This window comes from Giraffa tippelskirchi, chromosome 8 (assembly GCF_054371585.1).
Source record: "Giraffa tippelskirchi isolate mGirTip1 chromosome 8, T2T-mGirTip1v1.2.pri, whole genome shotgun sequence".
In the NCBI taxonomy this organism is placed as follows: domain Eukaryota; kingdom Metazoa; phylum Chordata; class Mammalia; order Artiodactyla; family Giraffidae; genus Giraffa; species Giraffa tippelskirchi.
In genome coordinates, this window is record NC_137282.1 from 21,625,219 (window position 1) to 21,648,991 (window position 23,773).

A 23,773-nucleotide genomic window follows, 5' to 3' on the forward strand; every position below is an offset into this window, starting at 1 on the left:
ATGAGATGGCTGGATGGCATCACTGACTTGATGGACATGGGTTTGGGTAGACTCTGGGAGTTTGTGATGGACAGGGAGGTCTGGCATGTCGCGGTTCATGGGGTTGCAAAGAGCCAGACATGACTGAGTGACTGAACTGAACTGAACTGCTAATAATAGTAGGCAGACTCCTATAGTGGTTAAAATTTTCTAAGATCTTCACTTACATCAATTCAATTATCAAAGTAAGTCCACAAGTATTATCATTATACCCATTTCACAGAAAACTCAGGCATTGAGAGGTTAATTAACTTGATCAAATCACATAGCTTACTATTAATAGGATGTATGAGATTAAAACTCATGTCATCTGGTTCCAGAGTCCACTTTCTTCACTTCCAGAAAACTCTGAACTGATGCTGAACTCCCAGCAGCAGTTGGTCCCTGAGATCCTCCTTGCAGGATCAGTTGAAGCCTCAATTGTAGGGTGTTAAGGACCAGCTTCTTCTCTTGCCCAGTCTTGTGTTCCTGCTTTACACATTATATTTGCTGTTGTTCACTCGCCAAGTTGTGTCTGACTCTTTGTGACCCCATGGACTGCAGCACACCAGGCCTATCTGTCCCTCACTATCTCTCGGAGCTTGCCCAAATTCATGTCCATTGAATCAGTGATGCCATCCAATCATATTGCCTCTAAAAACCACTCCCCAGTATAATGTCTGCACTCATCTGACTATCTCTGTTTTCAGGAAACCAGACACGTTGAATATGCCTGCATGTTCTAGGCACATGCTGCTGCTGCTAAGTCACTTCAGTCGTGTCTGACTCTGTGCAACCCCATTGATGGAAGCCCACGAGGATCCCCCATCCCAGGGATTCTCCAGGCAAGAACACTGGAGTGGGTTGCTACTTGTACCCAAATAATCGGCTTATTTCTAATTTACATCACAAAACATATCCTTAATATTAATGTGCCACTTTGAGCTCAAACTTTTACAATGATTCTTCATAACAAATAATGTTGAAAGTTTTTTTTTTTTACTTTGAAAATGATACAATTCTAACTCAATTTTTCAAGTTTAAGCCTAGTTCTACCATATGCAAACTACTTCTCCAGACAAACTAGATAATTATTTGTTACATTAATGCATGCAGAATACATTTACTAGGGTATGGGAATACTAAGCATAGAACAGAACCAGTGGTCATACTGCAATAAGTTCAGTATTCCCCTTGTTGGCAGATGAGGTAGCACTGGGTATGGGAAGGATGGTGTAAAAAACGGAGGGGTAAAAGTGGTGGCAAGTGCACAGAAGATATTTCTAGCTCTGACGGTTAGAAGCATGCAGAACTGATGGTCAGAAAAGCATTCGAACTTTCTAATCGTGCCTTCCATGCTTTGAGCCATAAATCACCGTCATGACTTAGTACATGTTATATAACTTTGTGCTTCTTGAAATAAGTCCATACGCAAAAGCTCAATTATGCTGAAATAATATTTCTTCATTTTGATTACTTTGCTTATGTCTGCTACACAGAAAGAAAGAAAAGTATAATTTCAGATCTATTGATGTTCTGCCATAGAAAAGCTTTTATTATGGTATCATAAAAATAATAAAATGACTAGGGGGGAAGAGGCACAATAAAAGAAAAAATGGAAGGAGGCCAGAAAGCCCATTAGAGATCATAATCATTATTAAATTATTTCTAATGCAACATGATATTCTTTCCTTGAAACACTTACCAGGTTCTCTTTCAAAACTATTTATTCTTGATGCTTATACTGTGACCCAACCAACATTTTCCTCAATCTGTAAACATTCTGCACATAAAGAAAATTTTTTGGTATATTTTGAAAAAGTATTTTTGGTGTTCATCATTTTTTATCCTCAGCCAGTGACCTTATGAACTACTTTCTGACACAAAAGCAGCTTTGCAGTATTTCTTTCTTTTATATTATAGGTGTATTCTCCTTTGAAAATATTTATTCCTAAGAACCATGAACTATTCAACATAGTACATTTAATTTTCAGTAGTTAACATTGCTTGCATTGATATTAAAATCATTTCAACAATATCTATGATATTCATAAGTAATTTCTATTTTCATTGAACTTTAAGGTTATTAAGAAGTTGAGGTATCTTATTTAGTGTCCACTCAAAAATGTTATGGCTATTCTAAATGGCCAGCTGATTATGGGTGAGAAATTAGAAACAGTTTCTGACATTTGCAGGAAAGCTACTTAATTTCATTAATTAAAAATTTTTATATATATGGAATATTAGTGTTGAAAGGAAAATTAGCCTCCACTGTCTTTTAAAACTAATTACATAGGCAGATATAGATTATTTGTTAGCTTCTTGAAAATACCTAGTGGTTAGATTCCTATTGAGTTTGAGATAAGCATGACCATCAGGTGGACACAACCAAGAATGGTTGGCTTGTTGGTGATTAAATCTTTAAATCTTGTGATTAAAGAAAAAGAAAAGAAAATTTACAGGAGTATATTTGGTAGCTACCTACCTATGTGTGATAAAGCATCATATCATGTAACATAGTTAGAAGCATAAACACAAAAACGGGTAGAAAAAAAAACAGGTAGAACAAGCTTTAGTAATGGTAATGCTTGCTGGAAATTATTTGCAAATAATTTTAGTAACCAAGACTGAACATGAAATGACACTAAGCTAACTTTCAGTCAATAAGGAGGACTCAGTGATTTCAATAGTTAATAAGGATCCTGGCCAAACACTACAAGGATCTTAGCAGCAAATGACACTTTATTATACACTTTTTGATGCCTGAGAAAGAACTACGGTTAGATTCGCACCACAGTTCAGTTTATTTGCTCAGTCGTGTCTAATTCCTTGCGACCCCATAGACTGCAGCATGCCAGGCTTCCCTGTCCATCACCAACTCCCAGAGCCTACTCAAACTCATGTCCATCACGTTGGTTATGCCATCCAGCCATCTCATCCTCTGCCATCCCCTTCTCCTCCTGCCTTCAATCTTTCCCAGAATCAGGGTCTTTTCCAATGAGTCAGTTTTTCGCATCAGGTGGCCAAAGTATTGGAGTTTCAGCTTCAGCATTAGTCCTTCCAATTAATATTCAGGACTGATTTCCTTAAGGATGGTCTGGTTGGATCTCCTTGCAGTCCAAGGGACTCTCAAGAGTCTTCTCTAACACCACAGTTCAAAAGCATCAATTCTTTGGTGCTCAGCTTTCTTTACGGTCCAACTCTCACATCCAAACATGACTACTGGAAAAACCATAGCTTTGACTAGATGGACCTTTGTTGGCAAAGTAATGTCTCTGCTTTTTAATATGCTGTCTAGGTTGGTCATAGCTTTTATTCAAAGGAGCAAGTGTCTTTTAATTTCATGGCTGCAGTCACCATATGCAGTGATTTTGGAGCTTCCAAAATTAAAGTCTGTCACTGTTTCCACTGTTTCCCCATTGACTTGCCATGAAGTGATGTGACCAGATGCCATGATCATTAGCTTTCTGAATGTTGAGTTTTAAGCCAGTTTTTTCACTCTCCTCTTTCACTTTCATCAAGAGGCTCTTTAGCTCTCTGCTTTCTACCATAAGGGTGGTGTCATATGCATATGTGAGGTTATTGGTATTTCTCCTGGCAATCTTGATTCCAGCTTGTGCTTCATTCAGCCTGGCATTTTGCATGAGGAACTCTGAATGTAAGTAAATAAACTGGGTGACAATATACAGCCTTGATGTACTCCTTTCCCGATTTGGAACCAGTCTGTTGTTCCATGTCCAGTTCTAACTGTTGCTTCCTGACCTACATACAGGTTTCTCAAGAGGCAGGTAAGGTGGTCTGGTATTCTCATTTCTTGGAGAATTTTCCACAGTTTGCTGTGATCCACACAGTCAAAGGCTTTGGCATAGTCAATAAAGCAGAAGTAGATGTTTCTCTGGAACTGTCTTGCTTATTCAATGATCCAGCAGATGTTGGTAATTTGATCTCTGGTTCCTCTGCCTTTTTTAAATCCAGCTTGAACATCTGGAAGTTCATGGTTCACATATTGCTGAAGCCTGGCTTGGAGAATTTTGAGCACTACTTTACTAGCATGTGAGATGAGTGCAATTTTGTGGTAGTTTGAGCATTCTTTGGCATTGCCTTTCTTTGGGATTGGAATGAAAACTGACCTTTTCCAGTCTTGTGGCCACCGCTTCATTTTCCAGATTTGCTGGCATATTGAGTGCAGCATTTTTACAGAATCATATTTTAGGATTTGAAATAGCTCAACTGGAATTCCATCACCTCCACTAGCTTTGTTTGTAGTAATGCTTCCTAAGGCCCACTTGACTTTGCATTCCAGGATGTCTGGCTGTAAGTGAATGATCACACCATTGTGTTATCTGGGTCATGAAGATCTTTTATGTATAGTTCTTCTGTGTATTCTTGCCACCTCTTGTTAATATCGTCTGCTTCTGTTAGGTCCATAATATTTCTGTCCTTTATTGTGCTCATCTTTGCATGAAATGCTCCCTTGGTATCTCTAATTTTCTTGGAGAGATCTCTAGTCTTTCCCAGTCTACTGTTTTCCTCTATTTCTTTGCACTGATCACTAAGGAAGGCTTTCTTATCTTGCCTTGGTCTTCTTTGGAACTCTGCATTCAAATGAGTATGTCTTTACTTTTCTCTTTTACCTTTAGCTTCTCTTTTCAGCTATTTGTAAGGCCTCACCAGACAACCATTTTGCCCTTTTGCATTTATTTTTCTTGGGGATGGTCTTGACCACTGCCTGCTATACAATGTCACGAACCTCCGTTCACAGTTCTTCAGGCACTCTGTCTTACCAGATCTAATCCCTTGAATTTATTTGTGACTTACACTGTATAATTTAAGGGATTTGATTTAGGTCATATCTGAATGGTCTAGTGGTTTTCCCTACTTTCTTCAATTTAAGTCTGAATTTGGCAGTAAGGAGTTCATGATCTGAGCCACAGCCTGCTCCCGGTCTTGGTTTTGCTGATTTTATAGAGCTTCTCCATCTTTGGCTGCAAAGAATATAATCAATCTGATTCTGGTATTGACCGTCTGGTGATGTCCATGTGTAGAATCTTCTCTTCTCTTGTTGGAAGAGGGTGTTTGTACCACAGATCTTATTAAAAGTGATTTAACAAGAGCCAGGTGACCCTGTTAATTTGATAGGACACAGGAAATCTTTGCCTGAGTGGCTGGGTCATTTTGCACTTCCAGTAGCAGCGTGTAGGTATTCCAGGAGCTCTGCATCCATTCTGGCACTCGGTACCGTCTGTATCTTTTATTTCAGTAATTGTAATTTTTTAAACTGTAATTTTTGATTCCTCAGAAATTTGAATGTGAAAATACCTATGATTAAATAGGAAATTTGTTTGACTAATGTATTCTTGTAAAGAGCTGTGGATAATTTTACTGATTCCATTAAAATAGTTCACAAACTGGGTGAGAAATGAGCCTGCAGGGGAAGAGAGGAAGGAGAGAGTCACGAAGACTCTAGAAGACAGAGCCATGGGGAAAGGAAGTTCATTCTTTTAGAATCACCTGCCCCACAATTCCTTACCCTTCCCAAAAAACTGCATGACTGGCCTGTTAAGTATTTTTGGTAATATTCACAGAATGATAAAGAATGGCAAGATAATGTAAGATGAAAAATGACAGATTTTGTTCTCAATATTGTGACATGAGAAAAGGTGAGTTCTAAGCAGTCTGAGTTATCAGCATGCTTTAATTCCTTGGGGGTGGGGGGTAAAGGAAGATGGAATATTGAACATACATTAGACTGTAGTGTTTGTGAGCATTTAGAAAGCAAAGCAGCAGGCATATGACCTCAGAATGGAAGATTCAAAACAAGCCACGCCAAAATCATTACATGAAAGGAATGTATAGGAGTGGATATTATTGATTTCAGGCAAAATAAGACAAAATATCTAAAGATAATATTGTGAGAAAATATTGCAAGTGAATTTAAAGCTGATTAGATACTTTAACCAACAAATGCAGCTTAAAGGATTGGCAGTAATATTAAGGTACTTTTAAGAGATTTTGGAAACGTCTCCTCATTACAAGTGTATTGTCAAAAATCCTATAAAAACTTGGAAACAAGAATTGCTATGGTCTATTTTTCTCCTATGCTTATACTCAATTTTCTCTTCCCATCATGCTTTATTTTCAAGATGTATGCAGTATCCTACTTGGAATATCTCCAAAATTATGCATAAAAATAGACATATAATCTGAAATGAATCTTAAGCAAAAAGAGCTAATGTAGGTTTCAGACCTGGACCGTCATAAATAATGGCCTCTGATGGCTTATTTTCCTCTATTCCATGACCTGGCAATTAGTACTGTTCTTTGGTAGATTGAGTTTGGCTGTGATGTCATGTAAGGCCCCTGATACTGAAGTAAATAATCTTCTGTGTACATATGCTATGCATGCATGCTAAGTCGCCTCAGTCGTGTCCGATTCTGTGCGACCCCATGGACAGCAGCCCACCAGGCTCCTCCATCCACAGGATTCTCCAGGCAAGAATACTGGAGTGGGCTGCCATTTCCTTCTCCTGTGTACACATGGACCCCTACATTTTATTTAGCTTCCTAACACCAGACGTCTGCTGATAATTAGTCTCATAACCTTACATTTGTGAACTGTAGGCCCCATTAACCAAATTTCCAAAGACAAGTTTCTTTTTAATGCCAACACAAAACTGCATGTTTTGTAAGTCAATTATACATGAAACTCAAATACACCTGCAGTTCTGAGGTCCCACAAATGGAGCCTCATTAAAAACAAAGTCAGGCTCAGTGTATAAGCTGTAGACTCATTAATTCCAGCTAAGTCATATAGCCATAATGCTAATGAAATTCCTAAAATATGAAAATGGAAACCACTCTTTTACTATTTTGTTTGTGTGCATGTTCAGCCACTCAGTCGTGTCTGACTCTTTGCAACCTCATCCATGGGATTCTCCAGGCAAGAATACTGGAGTCGGTTCTATGCCCTCCTCCAGGGAATCTTCACGACTCAGGTATTGAAGCCATGAATCTTATGTCTCCTGCTTTGGCACGCAGGTTCTTTACCACTAGCGCCACATGGGAAGCCCAATATTTTGTTTATTCTACTTTTACCCTACAGTCCATAGGGTCTCAAAGAGTCAGATATGATGTACCATGCACACAGATCCTTCAATGAGCTCTTTAATATATCATTAAAAAAAAGTATTACAATTTCTTAATATTAAAGTTGAAACACTGATCTATGGTAATAGCATATTATGAATAGTTTTACATAATTATAGAATGAATAAAATATTTATCCATCTCTTCAGTGCTTTCCTCAGTATTACCAAGTTACAAACACTTCACAAATATGTACATTATATTTGTTGAAAAAATATCTGTATTATCTCCATTTATCATTATATAAGGAGATGCACAGGCCTGAGACTATTATGATGCAGTGTCTGCCACTTTTATATTATTAATATGAATAGAATTATCATATTTCACCTCTCACTCTCACGTCTACATACTCAAGACTAGATTTATTTCTTTGACAACTAAGGGCATTACTACCAAAGACTATATGTTGAAAAATATATGTTTTGCCAGAAGGAGAGCAAGTTCAAAGGCATTTTCCTGTCAAACAAAAACTTGGGATCCAGTGACAATCCTAGCCGATGAGCAACCTTTGGTTCTGAGAAGTCTAGGCCAACACCTTGAAGGGCTGTCCTTACTACCATAACCCAGAGCACTGCTGAGTGGAGGTGGCCTGGCGGAAATGCAGTGATTGATCTCAGACTAAGGCATCAAAACCCTGGCAGAGAAGGAGGACAGAGGTGGGCACAAGCCGGACAAGACTAGCCAGAGCATTCTTTCAGACTTGGTCTAGGTCCTCCAGGAAGAAATATTCTTGGTATGACTTGATGCTACACTCCTAAATATACAGATACTTGAGAAATTATTAAATTAAATGCAAACACTAACTTTAAAAGGTAGTATGATGCTTTAGAATGTAAACACATGACATAAAACACTGTAATAAAATGTTTCAAAACATGTACATTATTGTCTTTCCTTCAGGCATTATAATTCTTTTTATATCTGAGTTATACTGATTTGGGGTCCTAATTTCCAGGAATGCCATCTTTTCCCTCATATCAGAGGCATTTATTTCCTAAACTGATAAATTAGTGTTAGTTTAATTAATGTAAATGAATGAATGAATTTTAATGATGGACAAAAAATTCAACAATGTATTTAATCATTTAAAATGTACATGCAAAGTTAATCCTAAATGTTTTGTGGATCCACTCTTCAAGGTTTGCACAATCTATTTTAATAAAATACTCATCCTTATTAAGTTGTCCCAGACTATTACAGTATTCTCTAAGTTAAAAAAATGAGTCAATGACAAAAAACATAAATTTGGTACATAAGAATAATCTGTAACCTTCTACTTTTTCCATGTCCTACACCATCTGCAGTCAATTAAGCGATTCCCAGGTGTTCACAGTAATTGCTTTAACGCAAGATTACATGTCACTTTAGAGGTCTTTAAATATTTATTATAAAACCCTCATCTACATTTTTCTCTATTCATTTTGGGACAAAACATGCTGACGTTTAATATAGACAAAAATAAGCTGATGGCACCTGTGGAATTATTTTGTGGATTAACTTTCAATAAAAAACAAACTTTTTTATAAGCCAAAATCTGATGAAAGAATCACAACATGCTGATTTAGCTGTGCTTATTTACATTCTCCATTTCAATGAAAAATATGTACATATAATTTGGGGCTAAGATGTCAATAATCAAATTAGATGTCATTTTTTGTCAGGAGTGTGGGGAAGTTAATTGACCAGAGGATTTATCAACTAATTTCTTTCTCTAAAGGTAAAAAAATAATTTTTCACTTTAAGACTTGGAACAGGAAAGAACCATGGAGACAATCTCAAATAATATTCATCTTATAGATATAGGAAAATAAAATTCAGAGGCTTGGTCAAGTGTACAGAATTATTTACAGGTAGATGAAATATAATTTACAATTACTAACATATACATAATGCATACCCTGCTCCAGGAAATGTTCCAAGCACTTCACATATATTCACTCATTTCATTCTCACATCTACTGTATTAGTACTTGTGTTATTCTCACAGAAGCCTGGAGAGACTGCCCAGAGTAATTTTCATATGGTCACAGAGGTGGAAATGACATATCTAGGATTAAGTTGGCCCCTGAATCTATGTTATTAACTATCAAAACATAATTTCTTTCTAAAACTAGTTTATGAGAAAATTATGATTTCTAGGTCAACATACTCTTCTACAACAATGTGATATACAATTCATATGATTAGATTCACAATAGTATTAGTGAAAATCCATATATTCCTATAATTTAAAGATAATTTTCATTAAATTTATGGGCTGATTTTTTAGTTTTCTAAAACATCTTAATAATTAGTCACATTAGAATGCCTTTTTAGCAAGCATATTTTGTGTCTGATATTGTGAGACCTTCAGATGTACAGCATAAGTTTGTGGAACATTAAAAACATGCTCAGTGGTTTTGACAATCTAATATGCATTAGTGTATATTAAATTCTTAATAGTAACAGTTCCCTTAAAATTATGTTATTTTGCTCACCGCCTGAGTTACTGCATTTTTATTTTGCCACGATTTTTGGAAAAGCTTCAAGACAAATTAACCTGTGGCATAATTAATTAATCGCATGAAATAAAAGGCTGCTGTGTCAACCAAGCCTGCTGTATGCAGCAATTGACTCAGGAATGATTCCCAGTACTCTCCATATACCAGTTCTGTGGGGAGGCCTGTTGCTGTGGTGTGTGTGTGTGTGTGTGTGTCTGTCTGTCTGTCTGTCTTGGATGTACTGAGTTGGGCAGAGACATCAACACAGGTGAAATTTAGTGTTTTCAGTTTTTACTAAAAGATGTCAGCTTTTTCGCTGGTTCACTTTATTTCTTAAATGGAAAGATCCGGTAACAGTCACTGAGGATTCGGGCTCTTACTTTCTCTGATCAATAACAAGCCCAGGTGAAAGTGAAGGTCATTTAAGGAATATTTAAAAGACACACTCATGATCTCTTGCAGATAAATCTATATTCTTATCACTGAATTACGTTGAGCTGGTAAACATGTTATGTTTCTTGCTCCCTATAATGCTTTTATATAACAGCATTTTGCTATTGTGAGCTCAGCCTTCTTTAAAGCATTTTGCCAGAGTATTAGCACACCCAATGCTTCTTTTGATATAGATGCTAAAAATAGTCTACATTATGTCATCTTGTTTTCTTTCTACTAAACAATGTGTACATTTTAATTCAGCGTATGTGAAGGAGAATATCTGGTTTCCTGTAAGAAGCTTATATGTTTCTCCTTAAATACAGTGGGATCATGTCATCAGTCACATTTCCCTTTACACATTTATTACAGGGAAGGTCAATATAGTTTAAGTAATCAATAGGATACAAATGGTTTTCCTATGGACAAATAATGTACTAATTTTAATGCAATTTTGTACATTAGTACATTTTTACTTGTATCCTTACAACCTTACTATATTTCAAAAATATTTGTTTTGTCCTATAGACTGCATTCATTTGTGTACATTTACTCAAAATGATAAGAAAACAAATCAAAGAAAAATATTTTCCTTACAGAACCATAATTAATGTGTAAGTTTGTTTATCAAGGTTGTCTTCTCTGAGGTGTGCTGTGCTTAGTTGCTCAGTCATGTCCGGCTCTTTGCAACCCATGGACCATAGCCTGTCAGGCTCCTCTGTCCATGGGATTCTCCAAGCAAGAATACTGGAGTGGGTTGCTATGCCCTCCTCCAGGGGATCTTCTCAACCCAGGTCTCCTGCATTGCAGGCAGATTTTTTACTGTCTGAGCCACCAGGGAATCCCTTGAATACTGGAGTGGGTAGCCGATTCCTTTTTCAGTGTATCTTCTCTAGACATGAGTAAAACATATTTGATTTTTAAGTGCATAGGTGATTGACAGCCGCTGAAAAAATGCAAAGGATGGGTATAGACACCTCTATTTGGGCATAAAGACTGCTTATATGTCTTACTCCCTGATGGGCCCCTCATAAATCCCCTTAAGCAACGAAGGCAAGCTCTTTCAGAAGAAATCACAAAATCAACCCTGATGCAGAAGCTGTCAATAACCATTTTCATTATTATGTGGTGTTTAAGCCTCAAAATTTGAAATATTAAAAGAAAACTAGCACTAAATATAAATACTTTGTTTAACTTCTTACAAATTACATTCTCTCTTATTACCATAGACTCAGACTTAAGATAACCATGACTTTGAGTATTGAAGAAGTATAGAAGAAAGAAAAAAATGAGGCGTTATATTGGTAGATTATAATTAAGCTTTTTATATAATTTGGTTATGTCACTGATTTTTGATAAATGGATTTAAGAATATCAAAGATGAGTAAATTATCTGATGATAATAGCTAGCAGTTCCCAGGAGTTAATTGATTCTCTAAACGTATTGAGTGCTAAACAAGTAAAATCATGATAACATATCAGATACCATTTGAAGCAGACAGTTGTGATTTTGGGAACATTTTAAAAGTAAATTTTAGAACAATGACATTATAATTATTTAATACACAATTAGTCTTAATGCTTTACTGGGATAATGATAGGCATGGCATCATGGAACTTGTTTATGACACAGGACCCATTAACAGCCATTCTGGGTTTCTCAAACATCATTGTTTGTGACTGAGATTTAAATAAGGGGGCTATAGAAGAAAAATAATTAAGAACAAAAACTAGTTCTACCCACTACTATCATTCCTTGTTCAACCTTTCAGTTTATCCTCCTTTTATTTTTATCCTCCAACTATAGACTGATGACAAAAGGTGTAAGAGATGTAAAAAAATATCTTACTACTTTTAGCTATTGCTTTATCAAAGATAAGCAATACTTGTAAGGGAATGAAAGAAAAAGCAATACAGAATTCCATACCTTGATCAAAACTGGCTAACAAAAAAAACTGAATTATTTTGCTGAAATTAACTAATTTATATTGTTTTTATATTTTGTATATATTGTAATTTATATTATAAATTTAACAATAATTTATATTGTTTAAACTACTTATGAGAGTAGTTTAAATATTTTCCATTATAGATCAATATAATGTTATTGGTAAATAAAAGATAACAAATTATCCCCATTATACTGTGGTAAAGGTTATTATATTTTTAGCAAATCTGATTACTATAGCATTAATTGTCACTGTTATCAGTATTATGAACAATGTTTACATAAAAACTGCATGACAATATTTCATCTGCACTGCCCTACGGAAATGGTTTTTATTTTATAGATCACATTGTACCATTTTCCTGAGTGACTATGATAAGTTTCACAATGCTAGTATATAATTTACATATTTTATCTACATTGTTTGTGTGAAATGTTCTGAAAAATATAAAGTATCATACTATCAACATATATGAACTTGTAACACCCAAAATCACAGTTTTTGTCTCTCGTATAAAATAGGAATGACCTGATAACATAGGAATTACAGATTGAAAAAACAGGAAATTTGACTTGGAGAATGATTCTGAGAATTAAGTTCTTCTTTTTCTTCAAGGAGTCTGAACTTCTGGGATCCTGTACTTTCTTTACCCACCTCCCACAAATAATTTTATACCTCTCTTTCAGCTTTATTCTAAGAACAGAAATCTGTAGGAAGAAATCTTGAGTTCACTGATCTTCAACTATGTTATGAAGGTCATAAAATATTAGAGTCAAAACTTTGTGGGGAGATTCTGATATTATCAGAAACTTACGTAAAGCCTGGAACTTCAAGCACACACAAATTTTGTCTTTTTAAAAATTTACTGAAGGGTAAAATATTTAGTTTTAGTTTTTATTATGCCTGAACTGGCATATATTGTTGTTTAGTAGATAAACTGTGTCTGACTCTTTTGTGACCCCATGGACTGTAGCTCACCAGGCTTCTATGTCCATGGGATTTCCCACGCAAGAATACTGGAGTGGGTTTCCATTTCCTTCTTCAGGGAATTTCCCGACCCAGGGATTGAACTCATGTCTCCTGCACTGACAGGCAGGTTGAACCTATCAGTGCAGGAAACATGAGTTCAATATATACATGGGCTTCTCTAGTGGCTCAGAATCTGCCTGCAATGCCAGAGACCTGGGTTCTATCTCTGGGATGGAAAGATCCCCTGGAAAAGGCGATGGCAACCCACTCCAGGATTTTGGCCTGGAGAATTCCATGGACTGATGAGACTGGCAGGCTACAGTTTATTGGTTCTCAAAGAGTTGGACACGAGTGAGCAACTAACACTTTTACTTATACATATATAAACACTTTGGGACCATGCCCAGGACCATGTCCCTAAACAAAAACTGAAAAATTAAAAAAAAAAAGGAAACAAGAAAAGAGGCTTAAAATGGTTACTTTATGTCAATATTATGAAAAATGAACAGTGATTGAATACCTTACTTAACTTTGTCCGAATATTTTTTCAAAGTATACCTAAAGATAATTTTATCCTGACATGATTAAAGCATTATCCACACATCAGGCACACTTTCTGTGATGTGCTTTGTGGTGTATCTTTGCGATAGTATTACAATCCAACATGTATTCCTCAACTAAAATTTCAGAGGTAATGGACAGAAAAGCATCATGAGATCTTTCACACTCTAACAATGTATTTGTAACTCAAGTGACACCAAAAATTACAAATGCCATCATCCAAATAATAACAGATTAGCAACATAATTGCCTAAGATTTGCAGATACTGAAATTCTCCCAATTCTTACGTACAGGTCTAAATAAATGTCCTTATCTCTATTTTAGAGATGAGAAAACAGTCTCCAAGAGATAATTATTTTTTTGGAGTCCTATATGGTTTGACTCCAGATGTGAATACATTATCCCTCTCCCACTCCCCTTTATCTACTCTTCCTTTGTTTTCTGTATGTTTAATAGAAACACAAAGTGGTGAAAAGATGGAGGTCATCAACAGGACACCCAGAGGAGCAGGGTTTTAAAAGTTTTCCACTTAAGCCTCAGTGGAATGAGTGTGCTTCTATCCACAGAAATATGCTGGTGCATCATTAACTTATTGATTTGCTTCAGTTAAAACTAAGCGTAATCTTTCTCCCCAACCCACCACTACTGCTCTCTCTCTTCATTCTTCTCTCTTTCCCCATATATGATTGGTAAGTATTGATTCTATATTAAAATTAACAGTGGTTCAAAACATAAGTCCAATGCCATCATTCTTTATGTTTCCTGCAGGAAAGCAGGCAGTGAAACGTAAATGGTATTTGATTATCCTTCATATAATCAAATAGCCACTTTGCTCCATAGGCAGTACACTAGTTATGCAGTGATCATATCTGACAGTTGACATTGGTATGTAGTCTTTGTTTGTTTAATTTACAGGTTGGCATTTCCACTAAGGACCTTTTTTCTTTTTTTAAATCCAGAAAAGAATACAAAGTAAAGTTCTATTCTAGGTTAAGAGTTCTCTACGTTTAAAAAAAAAAAAAAAGAGAGATGGAAAACCTGCCCAGTTTAGGCCTGTTTCTGTAGTTCCAACATAGCAATAGTTAATTGACATGAACATTTAAATTAAGTGCCTGGTGCTTTTGAATCACTTTTGTGTCCATAGATATATTTCTACTCTCTAATTTTTAGTACATTAGCTTATAGTTTCCCTTTGTAATAGATGTGTGTGTGTGTGTTTGTGTGATCGAGCCCCAGTCTGTCTGACTCTGTGACCCCGTAGACTCCAACCAGCTAGGCTCCTTTGTTCATGGGATTTCCAAGAATACTGGGGCAAGAATACTGGGGTTGCCATTTCCTCTTCCAGGGATCTATCTGACTCAGGGATCAAATCCATGTCTCTTGTGTCTACTGTTTCGTCAGTTGGATTCTTTACCACTAACGCCACCTGGGAAGCCCCTTGTAATTGATATCATACCACAAAATACTATCAAATTATAGCAATTGATAGATATCTACTGACCATATTTTATAGTGTAAATAAAATGCAAAATAAATAATTATAAATAAGATTTAATTATATACTTTTTGGAATATAAAAATTTCACAATGTAAGTTTTACTTTTGGCTTCATTAAAGTGAATACATAACAAAAATTGTTTCATATACCTAGGAATAAGTGGACAGAATTAAGCTCATGTTTATAAATCTCACATTTCATTGTCATATTCTTGTGTAATTTAATGATAAATACTGGAAATATACATTTGTATTAAATGATAATTAATTTCTCATCAAGGTAAAGATAACTTAGCTCCCCAAATTGCAATTTAGTCTTTATGATATACTATCACACACACAAAATATCAATAAGTATTAGATAATTTTCCCACAGAAAAATACAGTATTTTAAAACTATATTAGCAATTAAACAAAAATCAAGTCTTTGTATTCTTTTACATAATTATATCTGACTCTTAATTTCCCATTCCTTTTATAGAAATTAAGTTAAATAACAATGCCATGTAATATGAATCTCTAATTTTTTGACTATGAGAAAACATTAGTAATATTTTATCATAAACATATTTATAACTTCTAAAGCCTATAAACCTTAAATACATATAATTTCAACATCAAATTTATAATTGATCAATGTTAAGTTTATATCAATTATTATGTCATTTCTAATTTATACAAGCAGATAATATTTAGCAAATTATTTATTTAGAAAAAAGATAAATGATGTTACATCTCATGTTTATTTAAGCCTATTTACTATAATTTAATATACTAGGGAGATATTTGTTAGAAAATGGTGCATTTCATAATTCAAGAGTAATAAGAGCAAAATATATGTAATTCAGTCTCACATTAACACATTGAAAAGAGTAACAATGACCTTAACTAGCCTATGACAAATCAAACCCTGTGAAAGCTAATAGGGCTGTATGGGAATGTCTATATATATAGAGAGAGAAATAATATATTAGAGAAAGAATATATTTTGCTTTTCCCAATTTAAGCAACCACCGAGCTTTAAATGGAGTAAGAGGGTATGAGCAATCTACCCCAGAGCACTCACCTACTGTCAGCTGTCCAGTTAACTGCCCCAAGTGATTTCTCGCATTCACTGTTACATTCCTGTCAGACTGTAAGACCAGTGGACTATCCTGGGAAACATGTATAAAATAAAGAAATCAAATAAAAAATAGAAATAGAGTCAAGATTTTATATATAAAATTATATTGTACTTGTTTGGGTATTATCAAAATTCTATTTCTTTGTTTTATATTAAGCAGCTCTTTTAACACCCCAAACACTGTTTGAAAAATACAAAATAATAAGGGTGCTTCATAATAACTATTTGACATAATAGGAATGTTTCTATTTGGATAAATAGGAATTAACTACTGGGTGCAAACATTTCCAACACTACTGATTATCGTACATCACTGCTGTAGTAACTTCTCTTTTTCTCCCCCTTCTATTGGCACAGATGCCTGCCTTTGGAGATATTTTAAACTCTATAGAAATGGGGAAGTCCCTTTTTTAAGCTGAACTTGCAACTTTCAGATCTAAGCTTAAATGTTTCCTCCTTGAAAGTGCCTCCCCTGATCACTGTAACTACAGATTCATTCATTCCTCAAACTCCCAATCTCCATTTATTTTGTTCAGAGCACGTATCCCAAGACATATTTATTTTGCTAATAAAAGTATGTGTTTACTTTTTTTTAATTTGTTTCTATCACAAGAGGAAACATCCATGGGACAAGAACCATAGCAGTCACATTGACAAATTTTATTCCCACTACCTGGCATACTGCTGAAGGAAAGCATTTACTAAATGTTTATTGAATGGACCAACAAATCATCATAATAAAATTGATATTACCTTATGTATCTAGCTCACATAGGAATGATTTTTAAATCATAAGATGATTTAAGAAAGGAGGTATATAGAATAAGAGAATGTTAGATAGCTTATTTTTTAGCGTAAATATAATCTTGCTTAGATGTTTACTTTTATCACAATTAGCACTCAACAGTAAAATAATTTATTTGAAGGACAATATCACTGTTTTAGAAATGTATGTACTAGGCTATTGCCACTGCCTCAGACAAGTAAATAACAACTGACTACCCTCATATTTTTATGATCTAAAACAAGCATGGTGATCATTTACAAATAGTTCATTCATTTATTCATTGAACAAAAATATTTTGATAATAATGAGAATACCTTAAGTACAGGCTAGGGACATTTCAGGGATCAAAATATAAAACAATACCTGTCCTCATGGAGCCTGTACCCAAGATATTGAAACTATGAAAATCTCTCCCAACGTCATCCTTAACATGTAAGTGGTTTGTCATCCCTATGTTAATGTAAATAAAATGCTTTCATACATGTATCATATAAAAACTCTTTTGAGAACAGAATTTGAAATTTGTGATTTGAATATACCTAAGATTTTATATATTTTTTTCTAAAGCTATTTTTGCCCCTTCTGACTAGATGCAAAGCACTAAGCAAAGATACACAAACACACACTCACACACACAAATTTTCCTTTAAAAGTGGACTTTGTTAGTATGTCTAAACTAAGGCTTAATTTTTAAAAGTAATTTTCTACATTTTCAAGAACAGATGTGTTCTCAAAAGTGAGACATAGTTGTACAAAACAATGCCAATTTCATCCTGTCTCATCACAACTCATTTATTTTTGGCACAAATCAAAAGTGTGTTATCTGTAGTTAAAAATAAATCTAGTCCTTTTTGCATAGGTGTTTCTATGCTGCAGACATTCATTTTTGAAAATATATGAAGTATATTTAATTAATTCCATCATTCCTTTCAAAGGATATATTCAAATTCTATTAACAATATGGTTGTAGAGTAAGGACTGTTTGCAAATAATTATGTCCAGTAAGGAAACTGAACAAAGAGGATGGCTCACTAAAGCACAAAAATACTTTATTTTAAACTGGCAGAATTAAACATATGTTGCCTATGTTTTTAAAAAGTGAAATTAATTTGAATGTCAGAAAGAGCAGAAGCCTATAAAGCACCTTGCAGTTCGAAACACTGTAAAAATATGTTAGTTGCATTTTCATTCATATACTTTAATATTTTTATTATATAATATATATGACTATTAGGATTTTTAAAAATTGATGACACTATGTGCTCTTATTTGAATTACTAAACATAAATTTCTGTGATCTATAGCATAAGAGCATAATTATTAGAATATACAAGGACTATGTAAGTATATTAAAATAGATACTTTTTATTAAATATTTTAAGATGAAGAAAAGTACATTTTAAAAAGGCAATAAGCATTTAAGTTGATCTAACAGAGAAAGAGTTTTGGGTTGGAATTGAAAGTTTAATCACTGAATCTCTTTGTTTACAACATATCAATCTTCTCTTAGTCTAACCACCGAGATCCAATTGAGGTTCTATCCCTGGCATTCTTTCCTTTTCATTACATGATTCCACCAAACTTCCCCTCTGAATTAAAATTTTATATCTAGATTAAAATTTTACTATAATAGAAACAGCAATCTTTTTATTTGCTATACTATAAACATATAGCTATCAGAGGTCATGAACAATTCTCCATAGGTATTCAGCTGGATATCAGTATGTTATGTTATACAGATTTATTAAAATGTGATCAGGTGAAATTAATCAAAATTGAGTAACATTTTTCACAGACAAAATGCAATGCATGTAAGAGGATTGTTTTCACTGACAAGTCACACTATCATTTCTGTGTTATATACCACCCTAATGACAACTTTTGGGATTAGAACCATGGATTATGCCTCTTAGGTCCACACTATGACCTTTTGCACAATATACACTCTGTATATTAATTACAACACAATTAATTAAAATATACACCTGTGATTAAAAATATATATGATAAAAATAATAGCAACTATTTCAATAAATCTTAATTTATAAATCTGATTACAAACACATTCTTAGATGAAAATTAGCATCAAGAAGTTACTTTTTACCAAATTTGACATTTATTGTGTTCATTTTCCCAAAGATCTCCATATAAGAAAATAACTTCCACTAATAAATCACTGTTTTTCACTTTTTTAAAATAGTCCCTCTTCATGATCCTTTATAACTCTGTGCTCCAAATCTTTGAAAGCTAGTGTCTAGTTTCAGATATTAAAATATATATAGCAATATCCCTTGGAGTTTATTCTTGCTGAGAACATGAAGGGGGGGAAATCATATGGTGACATTAACTCTCAAATAGGAATAAGACAGACAAGTCTATAAGGGTAAAAAGTTCCATAGGTGCTATATTATTCTGCATGGTACATTAATATAAATACCTCTTTTGGAGAAAGAACAACTTCTTCATTGAGGTCAACTATTTTCCACCAAAACCAACAAATCTCCCATAGCAGGAATTTGTTCTCTGGAACTGACCTGCATCTTTGCTGTGGTGCTAAGAAATATATTTTCCTTCTTATGCTTCTCTTCAGACACAGCAGGTAGATCCAGGGGAAAGGCAATGGTCCCATTAAGAGGGCCTGGGAACCCTCACTTACGATTCTTTTACATCCACATTTTTTATGACAAGGGCCTGCCTGTCACTTTGTTAATGGTCGTAGAGAAATAATGTACTATGTTCTCATTTCAATGCTTTTATGCAAGTGACTAAGGGAAAAATGATTCTGTTCTTATTTCTTTTGTGTTCACCTTTGTTTATCATAAATATTTACTACAGGCCTATGATGTGTCCAGCTCTTTGCTGTGTATGAAACAGAAACAGAGGAGACAAACTTTCCTCTCTTATGGAGTTCATTGTCTACTTATCAGACAAACAATAAATCCAGTATATAAAAAACAGAGAGAATGTTACTAGTAACAAGCTGTTGCAATAGAGACTTCTCTCATAAAAAGCACCAGTTCTACTAGTGAGAAGATGTACGTGTAAGAGGTCATGTGTACACCAGGCACTTCAGCTTGTGATAGTCATTCTCTCAAGGTTACAACTATTAAATAGTAGTAGAAAAGAGTAGTACTAGGAAAAGCAATTAACATTTACTGGCACTTAGTCAATGCTGGACATGCATGTAAAGTTCTAAGCTTCAGGTAAAATTCACCCATGAAAGAGTCAAGAAATAAAGTGCTTGTAAGACAGACAATGTGAACCCTGACTCTTTGAATTCAAATAGTGAGACTGCCAAACTCTGGCTTCTTGATGAGGCAAGTCACTTAGCATTTCTGTGTCACGACTTCCTCATCAGTAAACAGGGTAATAATACTTAATCCGTGGGCTTCTCATAAGGAATTAATGAGACGATATATAAAAATGATTAAATCAGTGCCTACTAGCCTTTGCTAAGGTCACTCACTGTTTACTTTTATTATTTATTCCACATTGTAATTACAGTACTCAACCAATAATGGTATTATTTATTATCATTCTTGTTTTACGGATGAAGAAACTTCAGCAAGGAGAGTATAAGTCACTTGCTTTAAATCATGCAGCTAATAAAAGAAAGTATTTGAAGCCAGTTATCTGGGTATAGAATCTCACGTGTCAACTACTATGATACTGTGTCTCTGGTGGGTGATAACAGTCTAGGCTATCTAAAATGCAAATCAGTATCTGAAAATAAATGTTAAAAGTAATGGAACAAAATATATTTTAAAATTCCTTTAAACATTTCAGTCTCTTCATTAAATATCTGGAACATATACAGTCATGAATTGTAAGATACAACCTCACATTGCCATAGTCTATGTCTCACTGAGTCTGGTGCGTTTTAAAAATCTTGTTTTCTCAGGTTCCAGAGGAAGAGCAATAATTCCTGAACTGCCCTCTGCACACACATTTTAAAATATATCACTTATGAGAATTTCCCTACTTTCAGTCCTAAAAGAGAACATAACTAAGTGTCCATATTGTTCAATGTAGATGGCACAAATTTGATATCTCATTTCTTGAGTTTATACAGTTTTACCAGGTAAGTTTTCTTATCTTCTCTGATAGAAATTATTATAATAAACCTATATTACCCCCAACTCTCTATCTTCCTCTTCCTCAATATCAAATTAGCGACATCAGATATGTTTTTAAAATATACATTTTTCTGTGATCTTTCTTACAATAGACTTGCAGCCCACATCACAATAACCATTTCTTCCTTGCATTAATTCTTCATATCCAGTGTTATTTTCATAAAGTATTTTAAAATTAAAAATACTGATATGCTTGAATTAAAGCAAAATAAAACATTTATTGACTCCCTGATCTATGCTGGGAACAAAATTCACATTTATTACAGATAAGGTGCTTTTTTATATGATCCAGTTCTACTTTTATAGCTCTATTTCACACCATTTAACCATGCAGGAATTGCCCAAATTTTCATATTTCTGAAAATATGCCACTTCTATGCATTCTCATCTTCTGTTCCCTACATGTGAAATTCCTATCCACTTTTCCATAACTGGCAAAACTATAGATATTTTTCAAGTCCCAATTCAGTTATGTCCTCTGTGATGCTTTCCTGGTCCTCCAGAGTCAAAATTTACCTCCCACCCTCCAGTTTCTCTGTGTTCACATCTATCACAGTAGTTGTCACAGGATCTTTGGTTTGCCTTGTTTTGATCATTCTGTCCTGAAAGCATAGTGTGTTGCCATTTTCTTTTACACATATAGATTTTTGAAAGTATTTTTTGTGCCATGTTTGGCACCTCGTTCCTCTACACTAAATGTCTATTAAGTGAATGAACCGAACTGGGCATATTTAGTTCTTAATGCACTCAGGCTACACGTGTTTACTTGATTTGAGTTCAGGTCATGCAAAACTTATCAATCTCTTGCACCATTTTTTTTTTTTTTTTTTGGACCCAGAGCAAGTTTTCTAAAAAGCCATTTAAGTGGAACGAGTTATATTACATTTTGATTTGATTTATATTCATCATCTCTCTCTGCCCAAGGCAGCCACTTCTTTCCTAAGAATTTGACCCACTTAAGAAGATGAAAACCACGTAGTTTTTAATTCTTTGGTTAATAAAACACTTACTTGAAATTTTATTTAATTGCTGAATGCAAATCATCTAATTGCTGAAATTTGTATTTTAAGGTACAAGTATTAAACATGACAATATCTAGAGGTGTTAAACTGCTTTCCCCAGTCCTCTGAGTTTACATTTTAACTTGAATATGAAGTGGTACAGCAGAGAAGGAGAGCATTTCCTCATCAATCAACTTTTCTGTATTTCTATTCTAACACTTTCACTGAGTTGCCAGACCACAGGTGAGGTCATACAGAATGATGACACAGTACTGTATGATAATAGCATAGCAGTTACCTGTTCTACTTTGTTCCTAGTTTCATCCTTAAAAATAGATTTGATTACATTTTCTAGAAGGTTTATGGGAGTTCATATATGGAAAAAATAATCTTTATATGTGTGTTAAAGCTGATCCATTATTTTTAAAATATTTTAAAATCACAGAGAAAAACAAGTTGTTTTACAAAACAAGTTACTGTTAAAATTAAAAACAAACGGAGACCAGCCTTGAAAATTCCCTAAGCAGACAAAATCAATTTAGTTACAAGGAAAGCTTAATATAGCTTACTTTGCAAGACTAGCTTGAACTGGGTCATTTCTTGCTTATGCCTCTAGAAATCATAAGCAAAATTTACATTGTTTTCCAGGGCTGATATGAGGTAACAACTAACCAATTCCCTATCATTTAAGACAAAATCACCATAAAGAACAGTTACTGTCTATTTGCCTTATAAGCTGCTTTATAACAATGTTCTTCTGAGCCTCATTCCATATTTTGGCTTGAACGCTCACAGTTCTCAATCTGTCTTTTTGGTAAAAAAGACAGTAAAAATAAAGTTTTACTAAATACTCCTGCAGTGATTCACTGGTTTTACTTCTGTTATTTCTGATCTTTGATACAATCTATATTAAAATAGCAGAAACAGCTAGGAATTTCTTAATACAATAAATTAGCCAACTTAATATTAGTAAATATTGTATTTAAAGGCATTTTTTTGTGTGTTAAAACACAGAATTAGTGATATATTGAGAAATAAGTGAACTCCTTTTAGGTTGAAAAATTACCACAGTCTTTTGAAATACTTTAAAGTGTGAGAAGTATTATAGTTTCCCTTAATTATTCTTTTTTCATGAAAAACAGAAGACAGATGCCACATGAAGAGCAAACAGAAACAGGAGAAAAACATAAAATATTTAAGCTTTTATTAAAACAGTACTTATTCCCAAAAGATATTAAGAGTGTTGTAAACTTACACACAATATTAAATTGGGCACTAAAATCTATAAACAGAACTAAAGACCTTTTAAACCATGAGAAATAATTGTGTTCAAACACATAGCTTATTGCTAGAGTTGAACCCCAAATTTTACTCTGACTTTCCAGGCAGTTAAGGAAAAATAAAAATGCTATGTTATAAAATTTTCATTGCCTGATAAAAAACAAGCCGAGGAATTTATAGGCAAAGTATTTTCCCCCAATACTAGCTTTTCATCTTCTTGCTAAGAAGTTTAAATACTCTCATTTAAAGCATTTGTTTTCAAATTCAGGCAAATCAAATGTTGTACTGCATTCTCTGCCCTGAAGCTTGCCTGACTTATTACTATTGGCAACCAGATGTTGACTACTAAGGAAGAAGTCAGAATTCCTACTTCTGTCAGAAAATCAGTG

At 34.2% G+C, this 23,773-nt stretch overlaps 1 protein-coding gene across 2 annotated transcripts in view; it reads right to left on the reverse strand.

Annotated features, from left to right (window-relative positions):
* SGCZ (sarcoglycan zeta) overlaps positions 1-23,773 on the reverse strand; it is a 668,752-nt gene that overhangs the window by 84,840 nt on the left and 560,139 nt on the right. For both annotated transcript variants that reach the window (XM_081517996.1, XM_081517995.1), the window contains one exon: positions 16,123-16,210. In XM_081517996.1, coding sequence (XP_081374122.1) covers positions 16,123-16,210 — 88 coding nt within the window. The remainder of the gene's footprint in view (positions 1-16,122; positions 16,211-23,773) is intronic.